Raw genomic sequence first — 23,284 nt, forward strand, 5'->3', positions numbered from 1 at the left:
TTATGATTCACACATTTATTTCTTCATCCATAATCACACTATTGCTACAGCTCTACATTAAGGATCATCTGTGATCCTTAAATTCAATACTACTACTACCTGAATATAAACTGATATTATCCTATAACAAATCTCTGGTAATTTTTAAATTATTTAATAAAAGTTTTTTATCACTGTGATGTAAAAGCCTGTGACCACTGAGTGTAAAACGAAACAAACAAAAAAACTATCTAAAAAAATATACTTCTACGAATATAAAAGCAGTCAAGGACATGTGGCTTGTACAATGAAAATTATTCTTTGAAGTTGTTAGAGCCACAATGTGAGTGATTCATGTACAGCGATTTGATTGGATCCAAGTCTTTTTCATTACTAGTGGTAAGAGCTAGGTAGAACTGTCATACTGCGAATAAAACATCACATCTCATCTGCCAAGATTGCAAGAGAAAAATGCAGGGCCATTGCTAGTAACAGGCAAACCAAGCCACTTGCCTCCGTCATCTTTTTTTTGTTGTTGTTGTTTATAGTCATCATAAACACCCTAAATACCTAGGAGGAGAATTCAATCATGGACATTGCATCAATCATAATTTTTTCATGGACATTGCCTCAGTCATAATGTTTTCATGGACACAGCCTCAGTCATAATTGTTTCTGGTTAAGAGTTATAAATCAGACATTCAACATGACTGTTATTGCAACAAGTATTTGAGTTGTAAAAATAAAATTATATACCAGTAATTTTAATTTTAACAACCTGTCTATGACAAATTTCAAGTAAGAGCTGACAGCTGTATTTTTCTAATTATTTAAAACTCATTCCTTATCACAGTTATGACTCAACTACATTTGTATTTAGAAAAAAAATATTTCCTCCTTTATAAAAATATCTTAATATGTACAATATTCATTTACAAAGATTCCTAGCTTGTTTTTCTTTGTGTAATTAAAATAAATAGTGAGTTGTTGTAAGAACATGCACCTCTTAAAACAAAACAGGAAACCAAACTAATTTACATCAGTCAGACACCAATATTAAAATAATACACCTCAGGAAGAACAAATTTGTTGTAACTTGAGATCATTCTCACAGAGACAACAGAGGAACAGCCAAAACATTTTATGGTACACTGTTAACAGAAAACACTGAAAATCCCTAAATTACTGACATCTCCAGTGTACACCAGATACACTGACAGTTTGTTGATAAGTCATTTAGTCTTCTAAAATAGGACTTACATGTATCTTGGTTTAAGTTTATGTTGTTGCATAATTTGTGCAACTAGACCATGCAATATGCTTTGAACAGAAATTCTCTTTTTCAAGAATCTTAACTCTTACAGGGAATCTTAGCTAAAAAGCAGTTTTGTTCCAAATCACAAGTTGGTCTTCATGTTTAAAGTGTTTCAACGATTTGAAGTTGAAAAGTCTTTTGCCGGTTTTGAATGCTGGACATATAGTTTCTGCTATTTAAGGATTTCAAATTTTCTATGCGCCTGACATTTATTTTTGCAAAGCTTGATAGGAAATTATCACATCATTGTGTGCAAGATTAAAATGCAGCATTGTGTGATTCTACAGAAATAAAAGTGTCCCTAAATCATTAAATGAATTTCATATTCCTGATGAATATGTTCGGTTCCAATGAAAAATCTTCTGTAGACTCCATATTGAGAAGTCTAACAGCGCAATGATGTCATAAATTACCATAAACTAAACATGTTGCCACCCAGGTGATTTAAACTGAAAGCCAAACACTTCTTACTCAAAACGCTTGCAAAGATGTCAACCTAAAACCCCTGGATCAGTTAAAGATAACCATTTGGTGTATACACTGGAACCTAAACTGCCTTTAAGCCAAGATTCCCTTTAAAGACAAAGTGCAATGCTGATTGCCTGTCTCTTTGAGGAGCTATAAGGTCTAATGGAGGAATAGTGACCATTTAGATTAGTGTGTTGAGTGTTCCTTGATTGTCTAAGGTGCCCATCTTTCAAAATTGACGACAGCTAGCCTGCAGTCCTGTTGTCCTATGTTCAATCACACTTGTCAATACCATGAACCACAGAGAGGGCTTCCACAACACAACTGAATGCAATGTTAAAAACCATGAGTACCTCCTCGTTTTGAGTTATCAATGGCTGGTAATTTGTAATGTGCAAACTTCTGGCTTGTTTGGTTCTGCAGGACAGATGAAAACTGTTTAACACTAGAAGGAATTTATTAATTAAAACTGAACTTTGATTTCAATTTCTTTTCAAATAAAAATCTATTTAAATATTCATGCCCCTTTCAATAACATCTAGAGTTTGCGACCTAAGGCCCGGATTAAACGTCACATTTCACATGCACTGAATCTAATTGCTGAATTAAGTGCATGTAAAATGTGACATTTAAATCAATTAAATGCGACATATTTCAATTAAATGTGAGTTCAGTCGAATACACGACTGAAGTTCGACAGTTGATTTAAACACCGCATTTTACATGGGCCGAATCTAATTCATAAATCATGTTAAATTATATTTTACCCATAACTCCACAGTTTTGTGCTGCATGACATGCGCACAACAAGCTGAAGGGAATTTTTGGCAGCAGTTGCAGCAGAAGATGTATCATGTAGAAGGAAGGCTGTTGAAGATGCCAGTATATGTGGTTATTGCTTCGCTCCGATCGTGTAATGCAGTTATGCAAAACCAATTAAGCTTAAGTTTCATCCTTCAAGCAAAAACCGCTCTGTGGTACATGACATGCGGAGTAGGAAAGCAATATGGCCACTGTAAGTATAATGGTGTGTGCGGTGGTTCTTAGTTCTCTTCAGCAAAGTTATGTAGAAGATGGAGAACAAAGTCTACAAACTTGAATTTGACCAGCAGAGTGAAAGGAAATCAGAGTTTAAAAGGTAATGAACTGCCATCTGCATTATAAATCACCCCATTCTGTTTGCTCAAATGGTGTATGAAAGGTATGAATGATCTTAACACAAAATGTGCTCCTTATCATTGTCAGCCGCATTGGTGAGAAACTTAGAGTGGAGTCAGCTGGGAATGAACACGTCGCTCGCGCTCAGCAATTTTATTGGACCAAAAAATGCGACATTTAAATCAAATCAGCCGAACTTATTCATTCGAGTTGACTAAAATTAGTATTTAATTTGGAGCATGTAAAATGCGACGTTTAAACCGGGCCAGACTAATAGCTGCATTTTCGTTTGCTCTCAGTGGCACTAATAAATATTTATTATGATGACAGCAAACAAACCTTGGAAAAAAGAAACACTTAAAATGGATCAAATTCTATCAAACCCAACCCACAGACATAACTTTTTGAACCCGTTGAAGTAAACTTCTGTTTCCTGAGAGGTCCAACTACATTTTTACATGTAAATATAATTTCAAGACAGCACTGTAATTATTATAACTTGAGTGACGTTAAAATGGCAAGCAGTACAATAAATTCCATGTACCTTGACTTTATTTTTTTCCTGGTGAATGATGGAAGGAAACGATGTGGGAAAGGTTGTTGTTTGTATTGTAGTTGCAACTGGTATCTTCGGTAGACTTGTGCCAAAAGTTGTGTGCTTGTATCCAACACCTAGAGATGGTAGTGATGGCTGTTGATGTGCCACTTCACCAGTTAAGCCAATTCCTTCTTCTTTTGGAAGAAAAGACTACAAGAAAAAAAAGTATCAAATCAATAAAGAAACTAAAATGAGCTGTGCATCCTTGACTTAATGTTAACACATATTAATGGTTTTAAACTGAACATGGTAATGCCATGAAGGAGACACAATACCACAACCACAAACTAAAGGCCCTGGTTATTCACCATATCCTATAAATATCAGAATCATCCCATCCCTAAGTTACCACATGGTTTTGGAATTTAGTTCAAGTAAATGAATGTACATTTAAAACGCCAAACATCAAGCAAATACAGTTACACGAACAGAATCTTCTTTTTAACCGCGTGGCCATGGGCCAAGCGCAGTTCATGGTTTACCCGTGGTTTATTTATTTATTTATTTTTTTGTTGGTGACCAGACGCAGACCTCCACTCGGCCAAATTCCGAGTCACACAACATGCAATGTTTTTTCTGCCAGAAGCTGTTAAAACATTAATACACGGATAATTTTACGGATATTGTTTCCTTTGTTGTGGATAAAATATATTTTCTTTTGGTTTTATTGAAGCGTTGGATTCAAAGGGAATGATAAATACGCTAAAAAAAGGTATTACGTCAGCCATGGAATGCGTTGACCTTGCAGCTTTCACTTTCGCTACATGACTAATAAGATTGTGTTTACTTTGCAAGTTTATTTCGCCAGAAGCGACGGTCATTAATTTATTTGCAAGTTTGTGAGTATTTCTTGTGGTTTTAGGCAAATGAAGTAAATTCTTTGGCTGTTTCATCGCAGCGAGTTCATAGATCGGAAGGAAAATGACAGAAATATTTGCAAGCCAAGCAAAGAACATGTCAGAAAATGCAAGGATTACGTCATTGGTAGGGAAATAACCTCCGTACTAAAGATAGCCGTGGATAACGCAATTCTTGAATTATGTGACCTGTGTGACTTCTTTGCTAGCCCTTTACTCAAGGAAAAAAAATTTAATTTAATCTTGACTTTTAAGAAAGAAAGCTGTTGTTAATAGTGTTCGTATCTTCATGCCCATACATATCCCAAAGAAAGTTCCAGATTAAGACTATTACGTCATCGGAGATTTCACAATGGCTACAACTGATGGTGCAATAGTACAGTCTGTGTTGATCAAGTGATGTGATGTCTACAGTAATCAATGAATCATCAAGGATTACTTTCAAATGTGCACTGCGTTGCGACTGTAGTGCTAAGAAAACAGTTAAATTCTAAAAGTGCAGTTTTAAGATCTAACAGATCTTGTTATTTCTTAATGAAGTCACATTGCTCTTATTAGTCCGGAGTCATAGGACAGTAAAAATTAGCCCTAAAAAACAACAAGTTAAAAAAACAACTTTGGTTGTTCAGAATACTTCAGAAGCATCCCAGACGTTAGGAACATACCGTTGTTTGTGAGTGGTAAACAAAGCGGCAATTGGCCAAAACACTTCCAAATTGGTAAAACACTTAACTCTAAATGGCAGAAAACCTCTTTTAAGAAACACAACAACTGCTCAGTGGAAACTGTCTAAAAACCCTCCCATAAACGTAAGTGCAAAAATTCGTACACACAATAAACCTGCCCGTAACTGTTTTGGTGCACATGCTATTTGCACCTCACGCCACCTCGGAACTGTCTTCTTAACAACCATATTACCCTGATTCAAGATTATGATCAAAATACAGCATGAATTTTAATATTGCCTAATACCACAAAACTGCAACCCCAATGTTCTTCTGTGAACTTAACATTTATAACTGACAAAATAATGCTTCTTTTCTTGGACATAGTTAAAGAAACAAACTAAACCCATGCAAGCTGTTGTAACTATGTGTAACAGACTAGATGCTTGATAACTGATAAAGCCATTACGATACCTCAGTGGGTGAGCGGGCATGACTTCGGCCAATCACATGTTTCCTCTGAAATCACAAGTTAAACAAAAGTATTAAAAACCACAACAATATTACAACTTCTGCTTATGTCTTGATAATTTGTACAGTTCCAGCAAATATCCATAACCACCAAAGGAAGGTCATTGGAAAATCCAAGGTGAGGGGGGTTTCAAACACCAAATTTTTATCCGAAATTATAAAGTCAAATGAATCTAAACTGGAATTTGCAGAGGGATAGTGGGGTTCAAACCAAAACACCTTCCGTGGAGAGGGGGGTGGGTATGAGGGGCAAGGATATTTTCTGGAACAACACATTCTCATATCAAACCCTAAGATTATTTTCATAACAGTCTTGTAAAAGAAAAAAATAGAAAATATGTCTAACAAAGCCAACAATTTGCAAACCCATTTCCATGGGTCATTCTATTTTCCACACTTAACTATAAATCCTTAACAATTAAATTAAAAATGTCCACCTTATTGAATAAATTTTGCTTCTATCTTTGTATCACAACTAAAACCGACATGGAGGACGCATGCTAGCAAACCCAGTTCACTGTTAATAGGAAATGGAAGAATAGTTACCTTCTTTTTCACCATCCGGTGCGGCTTAGTGATAACTGATGCCTCAGAAGGTGACGACAACCGTGTATTGACAGCTTGACGCTTGTCTAACTCTCTATTGAAAAAATAGCAAACTAGTGGTTATATTGTGCACAAATTCAATTAACATACTTAAACACAACAAAAACATATTTAACCATACAACATTTATAGACATGTACCTGCAATGTACAAATATTCATTTATATCTTACTGACAATATAGTACTAATGTTCTATAACCATTGGTGACCATTTCTGTTGCCCTTTTTTCTTAAATTCACAAATATAAACTAGATGTTTGTGCATGGTACACCAATCTTTCTGTCATGTTAAGAAATTAGAAAAAAGTTTTAGCTTTGTCAAAAAACAAAAAGGGCAAAACAGGTGTTTGTCTGTGTATATGGAAGGTCTTCCTTGTTGTGCAACTATCAGCGTAGTGGTTAATTTCAGTTGCCTAGCAGACTGCATATCTACTGTCAGTATTAATCTTTGTTGATAACAAGCCCACTTTCGATTAAATGTCGGGTCTCCCAGGTAGACCTCACCAAATTCATATTCCAGGTGAAATAAACTCTAATAAACCATGGGCTCAAATAAACTACAATAGCCAAAAAAATGCAGGATCCAAGAAGTCAAGTTTCAAATAACAGTCAGGGCAATAAGGTGATTCCTCACATTTGCATTGCGCATCCTTACTGCGCAATAGCGCCACTAGCGCACGCTCGTGCACGTGCACATTGAAAACATCATGGATTTGCCTTGATAATGAGTTCTGTCAGTTGAAAAATGGCTATAGCTCACTAACGAGCACGGGCACCCCAATTTTTTCCCAGTCGTTTTAATCAACTAATCATTAGCTTTGTGTGAGAAAAGACTGATCTGATTTCTATTGCTGAAAATTGACGAAATTAGGAAAATAATAGCTGCACTGTGGTCTTTTCTATTTTGCAGTTTGATAGCCGTGGCAAGCAATTTGATTCAATATTTTAACAAGGATTCAGCTGTCTGTCAAAATCAACCTTAAAAAGTTTATTTGTGTACAACACAAGTATTGACTGTAGTTTGAGGCGTGTTTTTATGAGTCTGGGCTCACAAAGATTTTACCATACCTTGGAATGCATTATTGTAATAAGCATTAAACAATGACAAAATGGGACATTTTCAATGCCTCACTGCTCCTTAACAAGCATGGGCACCCCCCTCCCCTTTTTTTTTATTTTATAATTATTTAAAGTTTTCATGTGATAAATATTCAGTGGACAAAATTTGAACAAAAATGTATTGGCAGTTTTATTTCAGAGAAATTACATTAACTGAGAAAATATGGCAGATGTATCAGGAAAAAGTTTCAAAAGTTGTAGCAATTTGTACAGATGGTCAGTAAAGGAACAGTAATATTACTTATAGCGGGGAGGTACAATAGACCAAACAATTTCAAAGTGGAGATCTTTCCAAACCAATTTATTTTGATGCCACAAATTCACTTGGACAAATTAACATTGAACAAGTAATGGCATGATTATGTGCCAACTGACATTCTTCAGCAGTGCTGATAGGCAAGAGCGGTTATGCCCACGCTAGTAAGTACACTAAGCGGGGTAACCCCACCCTTCTAGGAAATTCCTTGCTCAAGATATGTCAAAATCATTCAAAATTAAACGTAACAACTGCTCATATATACTTTTAAGAGTGTGTCCATGAGAAAACCAGGCAGGAGGTGATACAGCTCAAGTCACCGATTTCGCTCAAACTTGGCACAAATGTTGCGTTTGGTGAGTAAATGATCATGGCAAAATATTTTATTCCCTTCAAGTTAGGGGGACCCCCCCTAAAAAATGGCCATTTGTCACTAATTTATGCATATTTAATTAGCTGTCTTTGATTTAGTAATTCTACAACAAGGCCACATAAAAATGAAATCCACTGGATCGTGTTCTGCTATTATTAATTGAAAAGCACAGATATTCATTTGAACCAGACTGTTGAAGAAATCAACAAACAAATTGTACACTGAAGATGTTTATTCTGCTATTCGTCCTTCCATCGGTTCGGTACAGCTGAAAGTTACAAATGTAAAGCTTGCGACTCGAACAAGTATTGAATTCCAAAAAAAAAACGATACAAATGAACGACCACTTACATATTTTTAAGTCCAATGTAAACAGTATGCCAGCACAGAAAGAATATTGAAGTCCCCAAACATTTTATAGCTTTTTTAAAACTTTAGTGATTGCTCTCAGTATCCATGTTAGAATAAGGCGTATTTGCTGTTGCCCGGGGCAGATATTTGCCTTTAATTAAAGGGTATTCACAATACAACAAAATATGCACCTTACTTAAGATGGAGCCACGGAGAGAAATCAAACTGTCTGATTCAAATGAATATCTGTGCTTAGAGATTAATGATAGTAGAACATGATCCATTGGATTTCATTTTTACATGGCCTTTCTTGTTGTAGAAATACTAAATTAAAGACAGCTAATTAAATATGCATAAATTAGTGACAAACAGCCATTTTTGGAGGGGGTCCCCCTAACTTGAAGGGAAAAAAATATTTTGACCTAAGTTTTTGCTGTGATCATTTACTCACCAAACCCAACATTTGTGCCAAGTTTGAGCGAAATCAGTGATTTGAGTTGTATCTGGTTTTCTCATGGACACACTCTTAAACATTTTGAGCCAGTGCACATACCTGAGTTGTCTAAAATAAGGATGTCTCAAGGCCTGTTTCGCTGATATTCTACAACAGAGCATAAAATGCATTACACCTAGATTGTACTTTATTTAGTGAGAGCTTTCATTACTGCTCTAGCACCTAAATAAGGATTTTCCCCTTTGCTTTGCTACCACATTTTTCAAATTGTATGTAGTCTTTGGAACATTTACCAGACTCCTTATTTAGTCCAAATTGTACTAGAAATCACAACATTTTCTAAACTAACAAAATTATTAAGGAGTCTTTAGTCAGGGAAATTATTGTGAAGGTGAATTAATCAACATGACACGAGCGTGGGACAAAGAAAAAATTCTGAGTCCCCGACAGGAATCGAACCCATGACTTCCCGAACACCGGGCGGGCACTCTATCCACTGAGCTACGAGAACTCATGGAGAGCAAGGTCATTTAACTGAGTTCATATATGATAGGTGTCCTGCATACTGCTAGGATCATCGCTATCGAATTCATCGTGAGGAGTGATAAGTTAATAAAGATGGTGAATTTTAAGCTCGGTAATGAAATGTGAAGGTGAATTAATCAACATGACACGAGCGTGGGACAAAGAAAAAATTCTGAGTCCCCGACAGGAATCGAACCCATGACCTCCCGAACACTGGGCGGGCACTCTATCCACTGAGCTACGAGAACTCATGGAGAGCAAGGTCATTTAACTGAGTTCACATTGTTTATGAGTAATGGCCAGAATGTAGTCATAATAGTTCTCTAAGCTTAGCTAATTTTGATGGGTTTGTTAAAGTCAAGGCTGTGTTTATCAATGCTCAGAGCAGAGAACACTTCACTGTCATTCCAACATGTCCTGCTTAAACCAAATGCTATCTAGAAACACAGCCCAGGAAAATCTCCCAAACAGTTTTTCTCACCACAGGTCAATCATTTATAACTCCATATTGGAACCTGACTTCACAGGGCATTACATGGGCTATATTTCCACTGCCTATTTTGTTACTGAATAAGCTTAGAGTCTCTAGTAAGCTTTTTCCTTTCATAAAAGTATATTCAGCTTGCAGCTTTTGCCTTCAAAAGTAAGAGTTTACTGGTTCTTAGGCTGTTAAGTAGGTCATTATCCACATTTCACTTCAACGTATTGATTAATTATTTAAGTATAATATAACCATAGATTTTCCATTTACACAATGCTGCAGTTTTTGCCTGTTGTATATTTCAAGTCTATGTTGAAGTCTGCTTGTGTTTTGTCCTTATGGCATTTAATTTAATGTCTTTCTTATCTTCCACATCACATGACAACTAGTAATTTTAATTACGCTTTGCACTTTGCTTTGATTCTAAGTCTTTGCATTATGATGTAGCTATATTGTCTGAATGTTGTGTCTGTCTGCAATTTTGTTTATTAAGCTTGTTTCTGCATCAAGCTGTCATTTCTGTTAATCATTTTCCATGTCACCATTTTGCACAGAATTTTACTTTCCTACACTAAATATGTACTTTTCTGTACTGGTTTGGATTAATTGATGCTGTCTTGGCCAATAAGAATGCAGAAATTGTTGCTCGTAAATTGTTAGTAATAAAACATGCATGCTATATTTTGGCATTAAGTGCATGTTCCACCATTCACTACAGTACTCAGACTGCACAATCATTTAGATTGTTTAACTTTCAGGATTAAAACAGGGTAAAATATTACAATTATTAATTTTCATTTATTACCTTTCGTCAGGATCATAAGCACACATGAGCTCAATAAGTTCAATGCACTCCTTAGAGACATGATCATGTGGGAGCAGTTTACTGATGCCTGTCCCTGTTTTTGGTGGGAAGTTGAAATTCATGCTACGCGATTTACTGCAAGACAAAGGTATACAATGAGTACACAAAGTAAGTAAAATAGGGTATGTAAAATAAACTGAGTAGCTCAAATTAAAGTAATTTACTTTTAATTTATTAGAGGCTAGCTTTGGTCTAGTGAAATTCTTTTTTCCATTTGCAAAGAGTGCAAAGTCTTGAATACTCATATGGATGTCATTAGTTTAAGAATTATATGTTATGCTAATTATACAGCACATAACATCATCTATGGAAAAAATTTAAAGTTACAGAATGATTTGTATATGATGAATGAATGAATAATGAATGAATGGATGAATGAATGAATGAATGAATGAATTAATTAATTAATTTAAAGTGCATATGACATGAAAAATGTTTTTTCCTTATTTGAAAGGCCTTTCAAAAACAGACGAATGGCGTTTTTCTTTTTGAAATATCTTTTTTCGTTTTAGAGATATTGACGTTTTTCTATTATGCAAATTAGATCAGTGATGACATCATATTGTTTGCAACTAAAAATGGTAAAATACTGAATAAACAATATCTCTAGGAATATTGAAGCAGTGTTCTTGAAACTTGGCACCACAAATGTACATCACAAAAGAAACAAAATGACACCCTTAATGCTGTTACTATGACAACAGTTATGCCGCTGGAGCTGTCTTAATAAAAACTGAAATTCCCAGTTTTTGACTTAAACCAAGAACCATCTACCCCACCCAATATAATGATGGGAGTTAAGACAATATGGGAACTATGTCTGTTCCAAGTAGAACCCTTTGTCTCACTTTCGAGGTTGCAAATGGTGATGTTTGTTTTTTTGACAGAAAGAGACTGGAGCCGAAAGAGTTGCTATGGCAGCACCACTAAGGGTATCATTTTATTTCTTTTGTGATGTACATTTGGGGTGCCAAGTTTCAAGAACACTGCTTCAATATTCCTAGAGATATCGTTTATTCAGTATTTTACCATTTTTAGTTGCAAACAATATGACGTCATCACTGATCTAATTTGCATAATAGAAAAACGTCAATATTTCTAAAACGAAAAAAGATATTTCAAAAAGAAAAACGTCATTCTTCTGTATTTTGAAGGGCCTTTCAAATAAGCAAAAAATATTTTTCGTGTCATAAACACTTTAAGTGTCAATAGTATTTAGCATATTGTAACTTGCAAACATAATGGTGATGGTCTTGTTAATTAGGTGGTGTCTGATCAGTAACAACTACTGCCAATGTAGACTAATTAAGCCCTAACCTTTTAATGCTACACCAAAATGAAAAAAATCAATGAAGAAATAAAGAATTGAAGGGGTGAGTGCAAAACCATGCTAAGTGACGATTTGGGTGAAAAAAAAATTTTTCGCAAAAGGGCTTGAATTTTTGCATGCGGTCTTCAATGTAATAGAAAAACGTGGTCCTGTATTTCTGTCGCTGGTTTTTGCTTCGTTTATAAAGACGCCGCTAGGAAAACCGAGTGGTTTTTCTGCATACGCAATATCTCGAAAACGAAGCGAAGCTTAGCGGAAAAACTACGGGACATTGTTAAACATACCTAAACAAAACTGTATGGGAAATTTGGAGCGTTTTCGACAAAGTTCACTTTTGATTAAAATACCTAGCGCCCTTTTCCCACCGAGGTCTTCAAATAAACGAAGCCGGGCCTTTGTTATGATAAACAGAGCCGACCCTTTGTTATAATAGCCAAGCCAAGCCTTTGTTATAAGTCGAAGTCTCGCCTCGGTTTATTATAACAAAGGATCGGCCCGCCGCGACCGCAAGGACTTTGATTTTACTTAGAAACCAGCAAAATGTCAATTTCACGCAACTTATATAAGCTCAAATTTATTGATTTCAGGTCAAAAGTGGTTAAAACGTTGACTCATGTTAACGCGCGACGGCAAGGATGTTGATTTCTCTTAGAGAGCAGCAAAATGTCAATTTCACGCAACGTAAAAGCTCAAAAATGTCGATTTCAGGTCAAAAAAGGTTTAAATGTTGATTTCATGTTAACCCGTGACGGGAAGGTTGTTGATTTCACTTAGAAAACAGCAAAATGTTGATTTCACGCAGCGTATAAGCTCAAAAATGTTGATTTCAGGTCTAAATAGGTCAAAATGCTGATTTCACGTTAGCGCTTGACGGCAAGGATGTTGATTTCGCTTAGAAAACAGCAAAATGTTGATTTCACGCGGCGTATAAGCTCAAAAATGTTGATTTCAGGTCTAAATAGGTCAAAATGCTGATTTCACGTTAGCGCTTGACGGCAAGGATGTTGATTTCGCTTAGAAAACAGCAAAATGTTGATTTCACGCGGCGTATAAGCTCAAAAATGTTGATTTCAGGTCTAAATAGGTCAAAATGCTGATTTCACGTTAGCGCTTGACGGCAAGGATGTTGATTTCGCTTAGAAAACAGCAAAATGTTGATTTAACGCAGCGTATAAGCTCAAAAATGTTGATTTCAGGTCTAAATAGGTCAAAATGCTGATTTCACGTTAACGCGTGACGGCAAGGATGTTGATTTCACTTAGAAAACAGCAAAATGTTAATTTCACGCAACGTATAAGCTCAAAAATGTTGATTTCAGGTTTAAATAGGTAAAATATGGCGGCCGGAAAATAGTGTTAACATCTGGAACTTACTTTGGTTATCTGGGACAATGACTATCTGCACTGAACAAATAAACATCAAATAAGCACTTTTCCAAATACAGCAACGTCTTAAATGGCTAAAAATCACGAGATAAATACATATTTTTCGACAAACGCGATCGTAGCTTTATGTCACGCACCGCCTAACAGTTTAACAAATTAACCCTTCTGCGCAACGTACGGGTCTCCATACATCTGCATGTCCGCTGATCCCAGAAGTTCAAAACACTACAAATCATGCCGATATGAAATAAAATCAAAGCAACCTGGATCACAGATCTATGTTACAATCGATCGCTACTTGTTGGCCATTATTATCTTTAAATGAAAAAAGCCGAAACAATCTAGTTACCAGTTCGAGAAACGCGAGCAGAACGTCATCGCAATGCATGCCGGGAAGGGTCTTTACACCTCGTGCGCGGGAAAACATGGCGGTCGATACAAGACAAATTTTATCACTCTAAAACCAGTTCTCGCTTTCCAAACTTTGACACTAGCAACGCTTGGCAAATGGGCCACAACTCACCAGAGGGTATTTTTCTTGGGCAAGAACTGCTCTTGGACTTTGCTGCCTGGCTCGATCTGACTTCGAACGCCGATAACACGATTACGGTATATCAGCTACCTTCGAAGTTTCAGAACACATTTTGATTCTTTAAAACGTGCTGATGACTTACGGGTTTATCGAGGCTTTATGATGCCTCTCAACCACCAGGCAGGCACACAAGGTACTTTAACACAATGCTTAAGATATTAGTTGACAGAGCTCTAATGCGGCACATCTCTTTTTAGTTCGATGGTATTTCGTTTGCCGCTCGATCGATTCACGTGTTGTGCCCACGTCACAATAGCCGATGTAAACAATCTGTTCCCAGATTTCCGCTCTGTATATGCTGTGAGATTTGATTTTGACTTCATACACTATAAACAGTCTGCCTGTTTGCTGTTCAACAAATAAACTCCTAAAGACATGGCTAGGAAAAGCCAAGTATTTTTGCATACGTTATAACTCGAAAACGAAGCAAAAACCAGCGACAAAAATACAGGGCCGCGTTTTTCTATTACATTGAAGACCACATGCAAAAATTCAAGCCCTTTCGCGAAAATTTTTTTTTTCACCCAAATCGTCACTTAGCATGGTTTTGCACTCACCCCTTCAATTATGAAATGTTAATGTCATCGTCAAAGGACAACTCACTTTTGTAACTTTTTAAGAATGTTTGGTGATGGTGTTCCAAGGACATCATGAATCTTGGCAATCTGATCAACTTCATTAGAACCAGGAAAGAGAGGATGTAAGCTGTTAAAAAGAACATACAATCAACAGTTACAATCACAAAATATTCTACACAGTATTAGATGCAGATGTAAAAACAGCTCTAGGTAAGAGTTAAAATAAACTTAAAGGTGAAGTTATACAAGCCAATTTTTACTGCCAACTTTTATGCCGATTTTTACTACGATCATCAGTTGAGTAAGATGCGACAGAGCTTTGGTGACAAATTTTTGGCCGTCGTCTACAATTTTGCATGCTTTCCTGCTAATGACATCAAAAGCTGACTGGTAGCCACTGGAAACAGAGTCCTTGCCTGTGGCAACAACACCATTTGAACATTAAAACCTGGTCACCAAACTTCCATCTCCATCCATCTTTACTCAACTGATAATCATAGTAATCCATGTTACACAAAACAACTTTTAATACAACTTTATTGCACCAATGGTCAGCATGGTATGTTACACAAGACTTTTTTTAACCCAACATCCAAAATTGGGGCAACAATTTTACAGGTTTTCAATCAATTTCAAAAAACACCTGCAACACATTGCAGCAACAAAATGTTACATTAAAATTCACCCTATGTGCCATATTACACAATATAGATTTTTAACATAAGGTACGTTGCAATAAAAATTGGCTTGTGTAACATCATCTTACAGTGCGTTAACTGAAGCCAGGGCCACCCAGACAATGAAGACCAATCAGATGGCAGAACTGAAACAATAGATTCCAACATTTTCAAATCCAGCCAATCAAATGTCCAGTTCAAAACAATGAAATCCCAACTTGTTTGTTGTGATGCTTACGCAACTACAGTGTCTGTTAATAAATTGTCAGGCTCAAGCCATTACTACTTTCGCATTAGAAAATATTGCGTTACTTTACTTTAGATTTTACATTGACAAGTGTGCCAGTAAACTCATTAGATTGACAGTTTTCCATTGTGAACATACGGCCTCACTTTTATGGTTGTTTAAAAATTTTTTTACAAAATAGATTCCCCTCCTGTTGTCTGTGTGTGTTTCTATTTTTACAAGGCTTTTGGTTATCCACCACGCAGTTCTCGGAAAAACCATCGTGTTCACTGTCTCAGCAGCTGTACATTTCAGAGTTTGAGTTCCCTTTCTGGGTTATCAGTGTATTGAAATAACATCTTCATGGAAAATTCAAACAATTTTTTTTCCGCATTGTACTATATCAAAGCTTCAGTGTGTAAAATCACTCACTGAAAAACAAAAAACAATAGCGCCATGCATAGGAACCTCCCCTGGGTGGAAAAATTGAAAAAATTTCAAACAAAGAATTCAGGTTACACTTCCATTTTTGTATCAAGTTAACTTTTCATTTCTCCTGCTTGAAGTTTGCTTTCAGCTTCTTTCGGTTACTTCAAAAATAATCCCTTTCCAATTAGGACATTTCGAACCTGTGCACATGCAAAACTACTCAGAGACCATTTGAAAGGTTTCTTTTAAACAGCCACGACATTATTCAGATTATTCAAACCCTGCACCACTCATTCTGCTGGCAATATATATTTACGAGTCACACTCTTACGCAGCTTTTCTTTTCATGTATTTTCTAAACCAACCAACGACCCCTGCATAGAAAGTGCAGCATATAATTTCTCTTAAACCCACAAGCATGGCCACAAGCACCCGAAACTACTAATGGCTTGAGCTTGACAATTTATTAAGTGACACCGCCTTAGCATCACAACAAACTAGTTGAGATTTCATTGTTTTGTACCGGACATTTGATTGGCTGGATTTGAAAATGTTGGGATCTATTGTTGCAGTTCTGCCATCTGATTGGTTTTCATTGTCTGGGTGGCCCCGGTTTCAGTAAACACACTGTAATTAGATATTCAGTAAAAGAGGAAGATGAGATTAAAACAATATGTGTGAAAATCCACTTGATTACAGAACAAAGCTGAAGCATGCCATGTCTATACTGAGCTCGAAATTAAAAGATCCTCAAGTCACCATTTGGTGACTGGGTGGTAAAAAATAGTCACCAAATGCAAACTTATAGTCACCAGATCGTAAAGTTAAATAGAAGAGATACAACCATAGGTATACATGACGTACTCAGTGCTCAAGGGTTTGCAATGCATTATAAGGCGATTTCAAACATGGTCAGCCATTTGGAAGTTTTCCGATGTGAGAGAATCATTTCCAGCAAAGCAAAAGGATAGATTCACTCTGTGCATGCACTATTTAGAATCGCAGGTTTGTTTTGTTATATCTATTCAAATGAATTGTATCTTTCATCCACCAGTAAGGTTGTTTTCTTTTGAAGTTAAAAGGTTAACAAAAGAAAAGTTGAGTCACCCACTGGCGACCAGTTCATATGAGCCCTGCCATAAAGCTTGTAACCTTTGAGACAAATATCTTACTGTCTCCAATATATTTTATCTCTAAGTATGCATATTGTCTTTGCACATCATTGTTAGGTCTAAAAGAAAATTGTATTATAACAATACTGTTCAACTTGTCCCTGCGTTGAACAAATAATTACCTAACATTAAAAAAACAGTTTTAAAAAACATAACAATGAAGCTAATTTAATCATGAGCATGAAGAAATGAAGCATGCAGGTACAGTAACATGTGATAATTTGATCATGACTATACATGTGCTGCAACTCAGCTGTCCCCTTGTATTGAGTGATTTCTACATCTTCTTACGTTCAACCTTAAAAACTTATTCACCTCAATACTTCAAAGAACACACATCCTACACTCCACATATCCATCTTGTGAGTATAGTAACCATCAGTCAACAAACATTCAGGAGCACGATACCTAAAACCAAACACCAACACAATGACAAGGTCTGGTCAGTGGCTGGACCCATGGTGATTATACTATCATTAAGTTACAACACTGTTTGTACAAGAAAATCCAATAAACCAATGTGGGAGACATCCAACACTCACACGGGTAAAAACTGATTCAGCACAAGCATTATGCCTTATAATGTCTGCTTTGCAATATCTGGGCTGTGAAATTGTCATAGATAGTGTGAAAGCACTACTGACAGTATGTAATAAAGTTCAGGTCTTCAGCATGTTAATGAGGATGTTCATTACAGTTCAAACTAGCCAGTCACTTTCAGGGCCATCATTAAGTTTTGATTCACCAGTAGCCTTCATCTTCACACCAGTAGCAAACTTGTATCTTTTTGGGTGATTTGTATCAACTTCGAGGGCCCATCAAACATACTCAGTCATAGCAGCTGTTATAGGTTATGGCCCTTATTGACAGCCCTGACTTTTCTTCCATGTACAACAACCATCCTTCAAACCCCTTTTTAGAGTGGTTCAGAGGAAATGAGTTGTTCCATTTTATCACTGTAGATTCATTCTTTGTTTAGACAGAAACTTGCAGTTGATCCAGTGAAGATTGTTAAAACATTTTCTCATGCAACATTAGCAGGGTGTGTTTCCCATCCTTATAAGGACTGGTTAAGTACCACTACCTTACCATCTTGTTGATATGTATTCTGTGTAAGGCTGTTTTGAGTAAACACTACGACATGATCCAAAGTCTGCAAGTTTTACAACATCATCCTGAAATTAAAGCATTTAACACATATTAAGTTTTAAGCAAAGGACTTTTTGGTTTTCTAATTGAGCATCTTTAAGGGAAAGGGGATAGAATGTTATCAGAAAAAAATTGGGGTTCAAAAACTGTTTCGGTTCACAACTTTGTGAAGGGACTTTGCAGCTTACATATTTCAGGAGCAAATGAAAATACTTCTAAAATGTATATATACCACATGTTAATTGTTTATCAAAATGATTGACTATGTGGTGAACTAACTTGGCCATGTTACATCAACACATTTGTTTAATTTTACTATTTCAATTGAGATATTGAGATTCATTGTATTGGGTACTAAAAAACTCACCTTGATTAATATATTTTCTGGCTTGACATCTCTATGAAATATTCCATTCCTACATTAAAATAAAATAAAAAGATTATTCCATGAAACAAGTTAAGCAATACACTTGTCCAATGCCTCTTTGGTAATACATGTATGTTATTTATCATCCCACTGCAGACAGTAAAGCATAACTTGTGTGAAAGGGTAAAACAAATATGTTACTACTTGCACTTTTTGAGACTGGTTTAACACATCGCTGTGTGAGAGTCACGATAGCCTAATGCTTAGTGCGCTGGACTCCCGATCAGGTGGTCTTCATTTCAGCTCTGACAGCACAATTGTGTTGTGTTCTTGGGAAAAGCACTTCACACTCACAGTGACACTTATCACCCAGGAATATAAATGGGTACTGGTGAGTTATTGGAGCAACCTGACAGAAGGCTGAGCAGTAACCTGTGAGGGACTAACATCCCATCTATAGGGAGTAGCAATATGCTTGTACTCCAAGTAGCTTCATGCTACAGAAACCATAGTTAGTGTTAAGAGCTATGAGTCTGCTGGGCAGTTCCTAAGAGGTTTTACTTTTTGACACACTGTTTGTGCTCCTCCTATATACATTCTGCCACATTTCATGCCATAAAATATTGCCTAGTCAAAGGATGATTTTTCAAGAAGAAAAATGCTGGATAAAAAAATTTATCTCTTGTCAATGTAGAGTACTACAGCACACACAAATATGTATCTCCTGTTCACATGTATAACTTACTTTCCTGAAAGACAAAGTATCTTACCTATGCATATGGTCAATAGATTTACATAGCTGGTACATATAGTTCTTGACTTTAACTTCAGATAAATAGTGTCGTCGTCCTAAAGGGAAGACAAGAGCATACCTATTTAATGTGTTGTAACTTTGCAACTTCACCTTTTAGAGGTTACCTGGGAACAAACAAAATGTTAAATAGGCAACTTCAAAATACAGTACAACTATTAAACAATTTTTACTAGCATTCAATACCTCGTATCATTTCATACAAGTTCATATCCATCAGCTCACAAATCAAAGCCAACGCTCCATTCTTCTTGTCACTTAAAATTAAAAATGCAATTGAGAAGTTAGCAATTCAAAGTGCTTTCTTTTTTTTCGCTTACCATAGGATAAGATGTGGACAGGCAGCCCCTGACTACAAAGGTTCACCCTATAGCCTAAGCATCCAGTTGTTTAAATATTAAATATTAAAAGGCTGTGGCATAGTCAAATGGTTAGGGCATCAGACTTCAATTCAATTCCTCTGCCATGCTTAAAAATAGCCAACTGGTCTTCCTCCTGCCATCTGGGATTCTTAACCATGTTACATTCATTAACAGTATCAGTTTCATTGTTTGTTTTTACTGGCCCTGAGAAGCACCATCCAGGAAAAAAGTCAATTAAGATATTTATTTATTTAAAAGTTTTAATATATTTAGCTGGCTTTTCCTGTATACATGTATGTTTTACGTTTATATCTACATTAAATATTCACTTAGTCAAAAATAGAAATTCAATAAAATTGGTTACACATAATCAATAGCTGTGTTAATTAAAGCATTGTATTTCCCACACAGAGACAGAGACATAACCATGGTGAAGTTGATTTCAAGTATAACAGATCTAGCAAAACTGTGTTTAGGTATCTAGCCTGTTTATTTCATTTTTACAATAACTAGACTAGCTTGTTGAAGCTAATACATATTACAACAATAGATTCTGGAACTGTGTGAACAGCAAAAGATCAAAGAATGGTAATTATTCATTGGACACAAGTTTTTAATTTGAGAAGTATGTGACAAAACCATGTCAGTGTAGTGTTGCCCGTTGTCATTTTTAACCAGTTACAGGGTAGCAGATATTGATGGCAGTCTCACAAATGGACAGCAGTTTTAATTCTATCTGTCAAACTTGACAAAAACCAGTACTCTTAACATATTCATCACTGTTTATGGACAGTAACGGATCAAACAAAAGAGCGATTGTGAGCAGAGGTTTCCTCTCAAGTGTCTCTCATTTATCAGAAAGAGAACTCAAGGGAATCGCTGTCTAAGGCAGAGTAGGATTCAACTGTATCTAAATATACACCATAACTTCAGTTCACATTTGACATTTTTTTTTAAAAACCAGAGCCTGTAGACTTTGTACTGTTTTCTGTCCGAATTTTCAGATGATGAAATAAAAATTACAAGTAACCTGAAAAATAGATATAATGGCAATGTCACCCTTGCGACTAAATATTCGCAGAAAACAACGCAACAAAGAAAAAACAATGAACAGAGAGAGAACTCTATGTCAGAAATTCAGGTAATAAAAATCAGCAAGCAATAGAATTTATTGTTCATTCAAACAAAAAGCTTTTAAACATGTTGAAACTTTGGCTTCAAATGAAATTTGTGAATGGCAATCAATTATCAGGAGTGGCATATTTAAATAAAGTCAGTGCAAGAATAAATATATTTTTACTAAATTTTGTTTGTACATTAAGGTCAAGCTTTCAAACTTTGACAAACTAGCACCATATTTGGTTTGATTTAAGCTGACAAAAGAAAATTAAATGGACATTGTACAGTACGCAACCACACGCTTCCTAAATTCTCAAGGAAGGAACATAAAATTCTCTGTTGATACTACTGAGCTTTCTATTGTTTGCAAAAGATTATTAACCAACCAATAAAAGAGGAACAAGTCCCAAGGTAATATCCATCAGTGTCCATTACATTTGACAACAGTCATGAATAAGACAATATAGCCGGCTGTTTCCTAGTATCGTATGAATATCTCAATTCCAAAATAATAATCAAATCAATCATGTTTCCAATTTCTTTGGGGCCGACAGTAAATGAAATATTCTTAGGACCTTTTCAACAAGAGTATTACGCCGCAGATCACAAAACAAAAGATAAGAGCAATCGTTTATATAGCCCAAGATAGGCTAATGATATTTTGTTTTTCCGGTCGGTGCGGTCGGTGAACCATCTCTGCATGCAAGCTTTAATAAGTGAAATAAATTTTTCAAACATCCCAAATAACATATAGCGGCACGTATTTAAAAACATGTACAAACTTTGCTGCTTGCAATGTTTAGCTAGCTGATTTCTTACGAGTTGCGTTCAGTTTGCATGTAACTATAAACCTTCGGATCACGAACTACGAAACTCGATCCGCAAGCGATCAAAGACGAATCACAAGCTTTAGCTTACTCTGAACTCTCCCGTTCTAAGCTCGAGTTCGTTAATATCTATCTAGCAACAGATGTTTACTTACAAGATAATCTCCTTGAGTTCAACCACATTTCCATGCGGACTCAGTCGTCTCATGGCTTGGATTTCTCTCAGGTTGTTCACTTGATCAATACTGGAAAAAAAACAACGAATAAAACGATTAATACAAAATGTAATAAGACAGCTACTACAAAGAATTAAAAAACACAAAACAATAAATATAAATTATGAAGGTGCTTTATAAAACAAAACTCTGTAATGTTTTAGGGCATGAATACGTGCGGGTTACAGAAAATCATATCTGACAGGAATTCTTACGTCTCATAGCGTTGTTTCATCTTCTTGCAAGCAAAATAAGTCCCATCTCGAATGTCCTGAACTTTTAGGACTTCCGAAAAGGTGCCTTCTCCTTTTTTCCCGAGGATACGGTATTCTGTAGAAAGAAAACAAAACATTATTAAAAGTATGAACTGCACAACGCGTGCTAATTTGGAACGCTATGGAGAGAGTGTCATGTCGGAACTATGAAGCACGTGAACCAGTTCAATACTTACTTTGCATGGCCTTCCCGTTTCCGTGAACCTAAAGAGTCATTGCTTACGAAGATGATGCGAAAATCGTCTCTAGAAATCTTCAAAGATGCGTGTAAAACGCGATAAAAGCCAGCACATAAATTTAGGAAACGCCAAGTAACTAACAGCTATTGTTTGTTCTACGCCAGCGAGTTTGCGTATTACGTCGTTGCTATAGAGACAGAAGTAAACGACGGGAGACACTGAAATAGCCCATTACATTAGCCATGGTCCTTAAAGAGATAAATAAATGAAATTAGCTTATTCACTTTCGCGAAAATAAGGCGTGAACGTTCCCTGGCTGCAATTCTTATTTTCAAAGCTCAGCATCAGGGGAAAATAACACCCGACAACAAATAAGTAGTTTTCAGCTGCAATGATCTTCAGCTAGCAGCTGCATGGTGCTTGTCATGGTGTTTGACCAAGTTTTCGCTCTACATGCCATATTCTCCACTCAACCTTTAAGCACCCTATAAAATGGGTACCAGCAAACTGCTTTCAGGACAGCGCGATCGAACCTGACAAAATAATAAACAGTCATTTGACCCCCCCCCCCCTCCCCCAATTAGGGGATACTCGGGGAAAACCGGGGGTTTTCACTCGATTTAGGTTTCCCGGTAGTAGGGGACTGCACCTTTTTCACGGCTTCGCTATACGATGCGGGATTTTGGGGGGATTTCACTCATGGTTCGCGACCCCTCTTAGAAGACTGGGTTCAAGTTGCATGTTCGCAGAAAACATGCAGGCTGAACAACTGACGTCGAAGAAGGTATGAATTCAATCGCTTAATATCATGTTGTGACTTGACTTCAGTAGTACGAAAAAAATCCTGTGAAAGCTCCAGTTGCTAAAAAAATTCCTGCATGTGCGTGAATTTTTTTTCCCCGCAAGTCGGCGCTTTCGCTGCATTTCACTGACGGTAAAAGTGAATGCCCCGGGTATTCCTCAATGGACGGTTTAATCTTTCAAACCAC

General features: G+C 36.4%; 1 protein-coding gene across 1 annotated transcript; it reads right to left on the bottom strand.

Annotated features, from left to right (window-relative positions):
- LOC110062351 (MAPK/MAK/MRK overlapping kinase-like) lies at positions 1–22,473 on the bottom strand. The gene is made up of 15 exons (XM_020769261.2): positions 22,293–22,473; positions 22,057–22,171; positions 21,782–21,871; positions 19,505–19,575; positions 19,278–19,356; positions 18,508–18,556; positions 18,081–18,166; positions 17,307–17,399; positions 14,513–14,614; positions 10,543–10,677; positions 8,831–8,878; positions 6,118–6,211; positions 5,515–5,559; positions 3,465–3,668; positions 1–2,179 (listed from the first exon to the last, which is right to left on the bottom strand). Exons 1-15 carry the CDS (start codon positions 22,297–22,299, stop codon positions 2,099–2,101), a joined length of 1,299 nt encoding a protein of 432 aa, XP_020624920.2. The 5' UTR covers positions 22,300–22,473; the 3' UTR covers positions 1–2,098.
- Positions 22,474–23,284: the final 811 nt, after the last annotated feature.

The sequence above is a fragment of the Orbicella faveolata genome, unplaced genomic scaffold (genome assembly GCF_042242905.1).
Source record: "Orbicella faveolata isolate gen_17 unplaced genomic scaffold, um_ofav_v1 contig_24, whole genome shotgun sequence".
NCBI lineage: Eukaryota > Metazoa > Cnidaria > Anthozoa > Scleractinia > Merulinidae > Orbicella > Orbicella faveolata.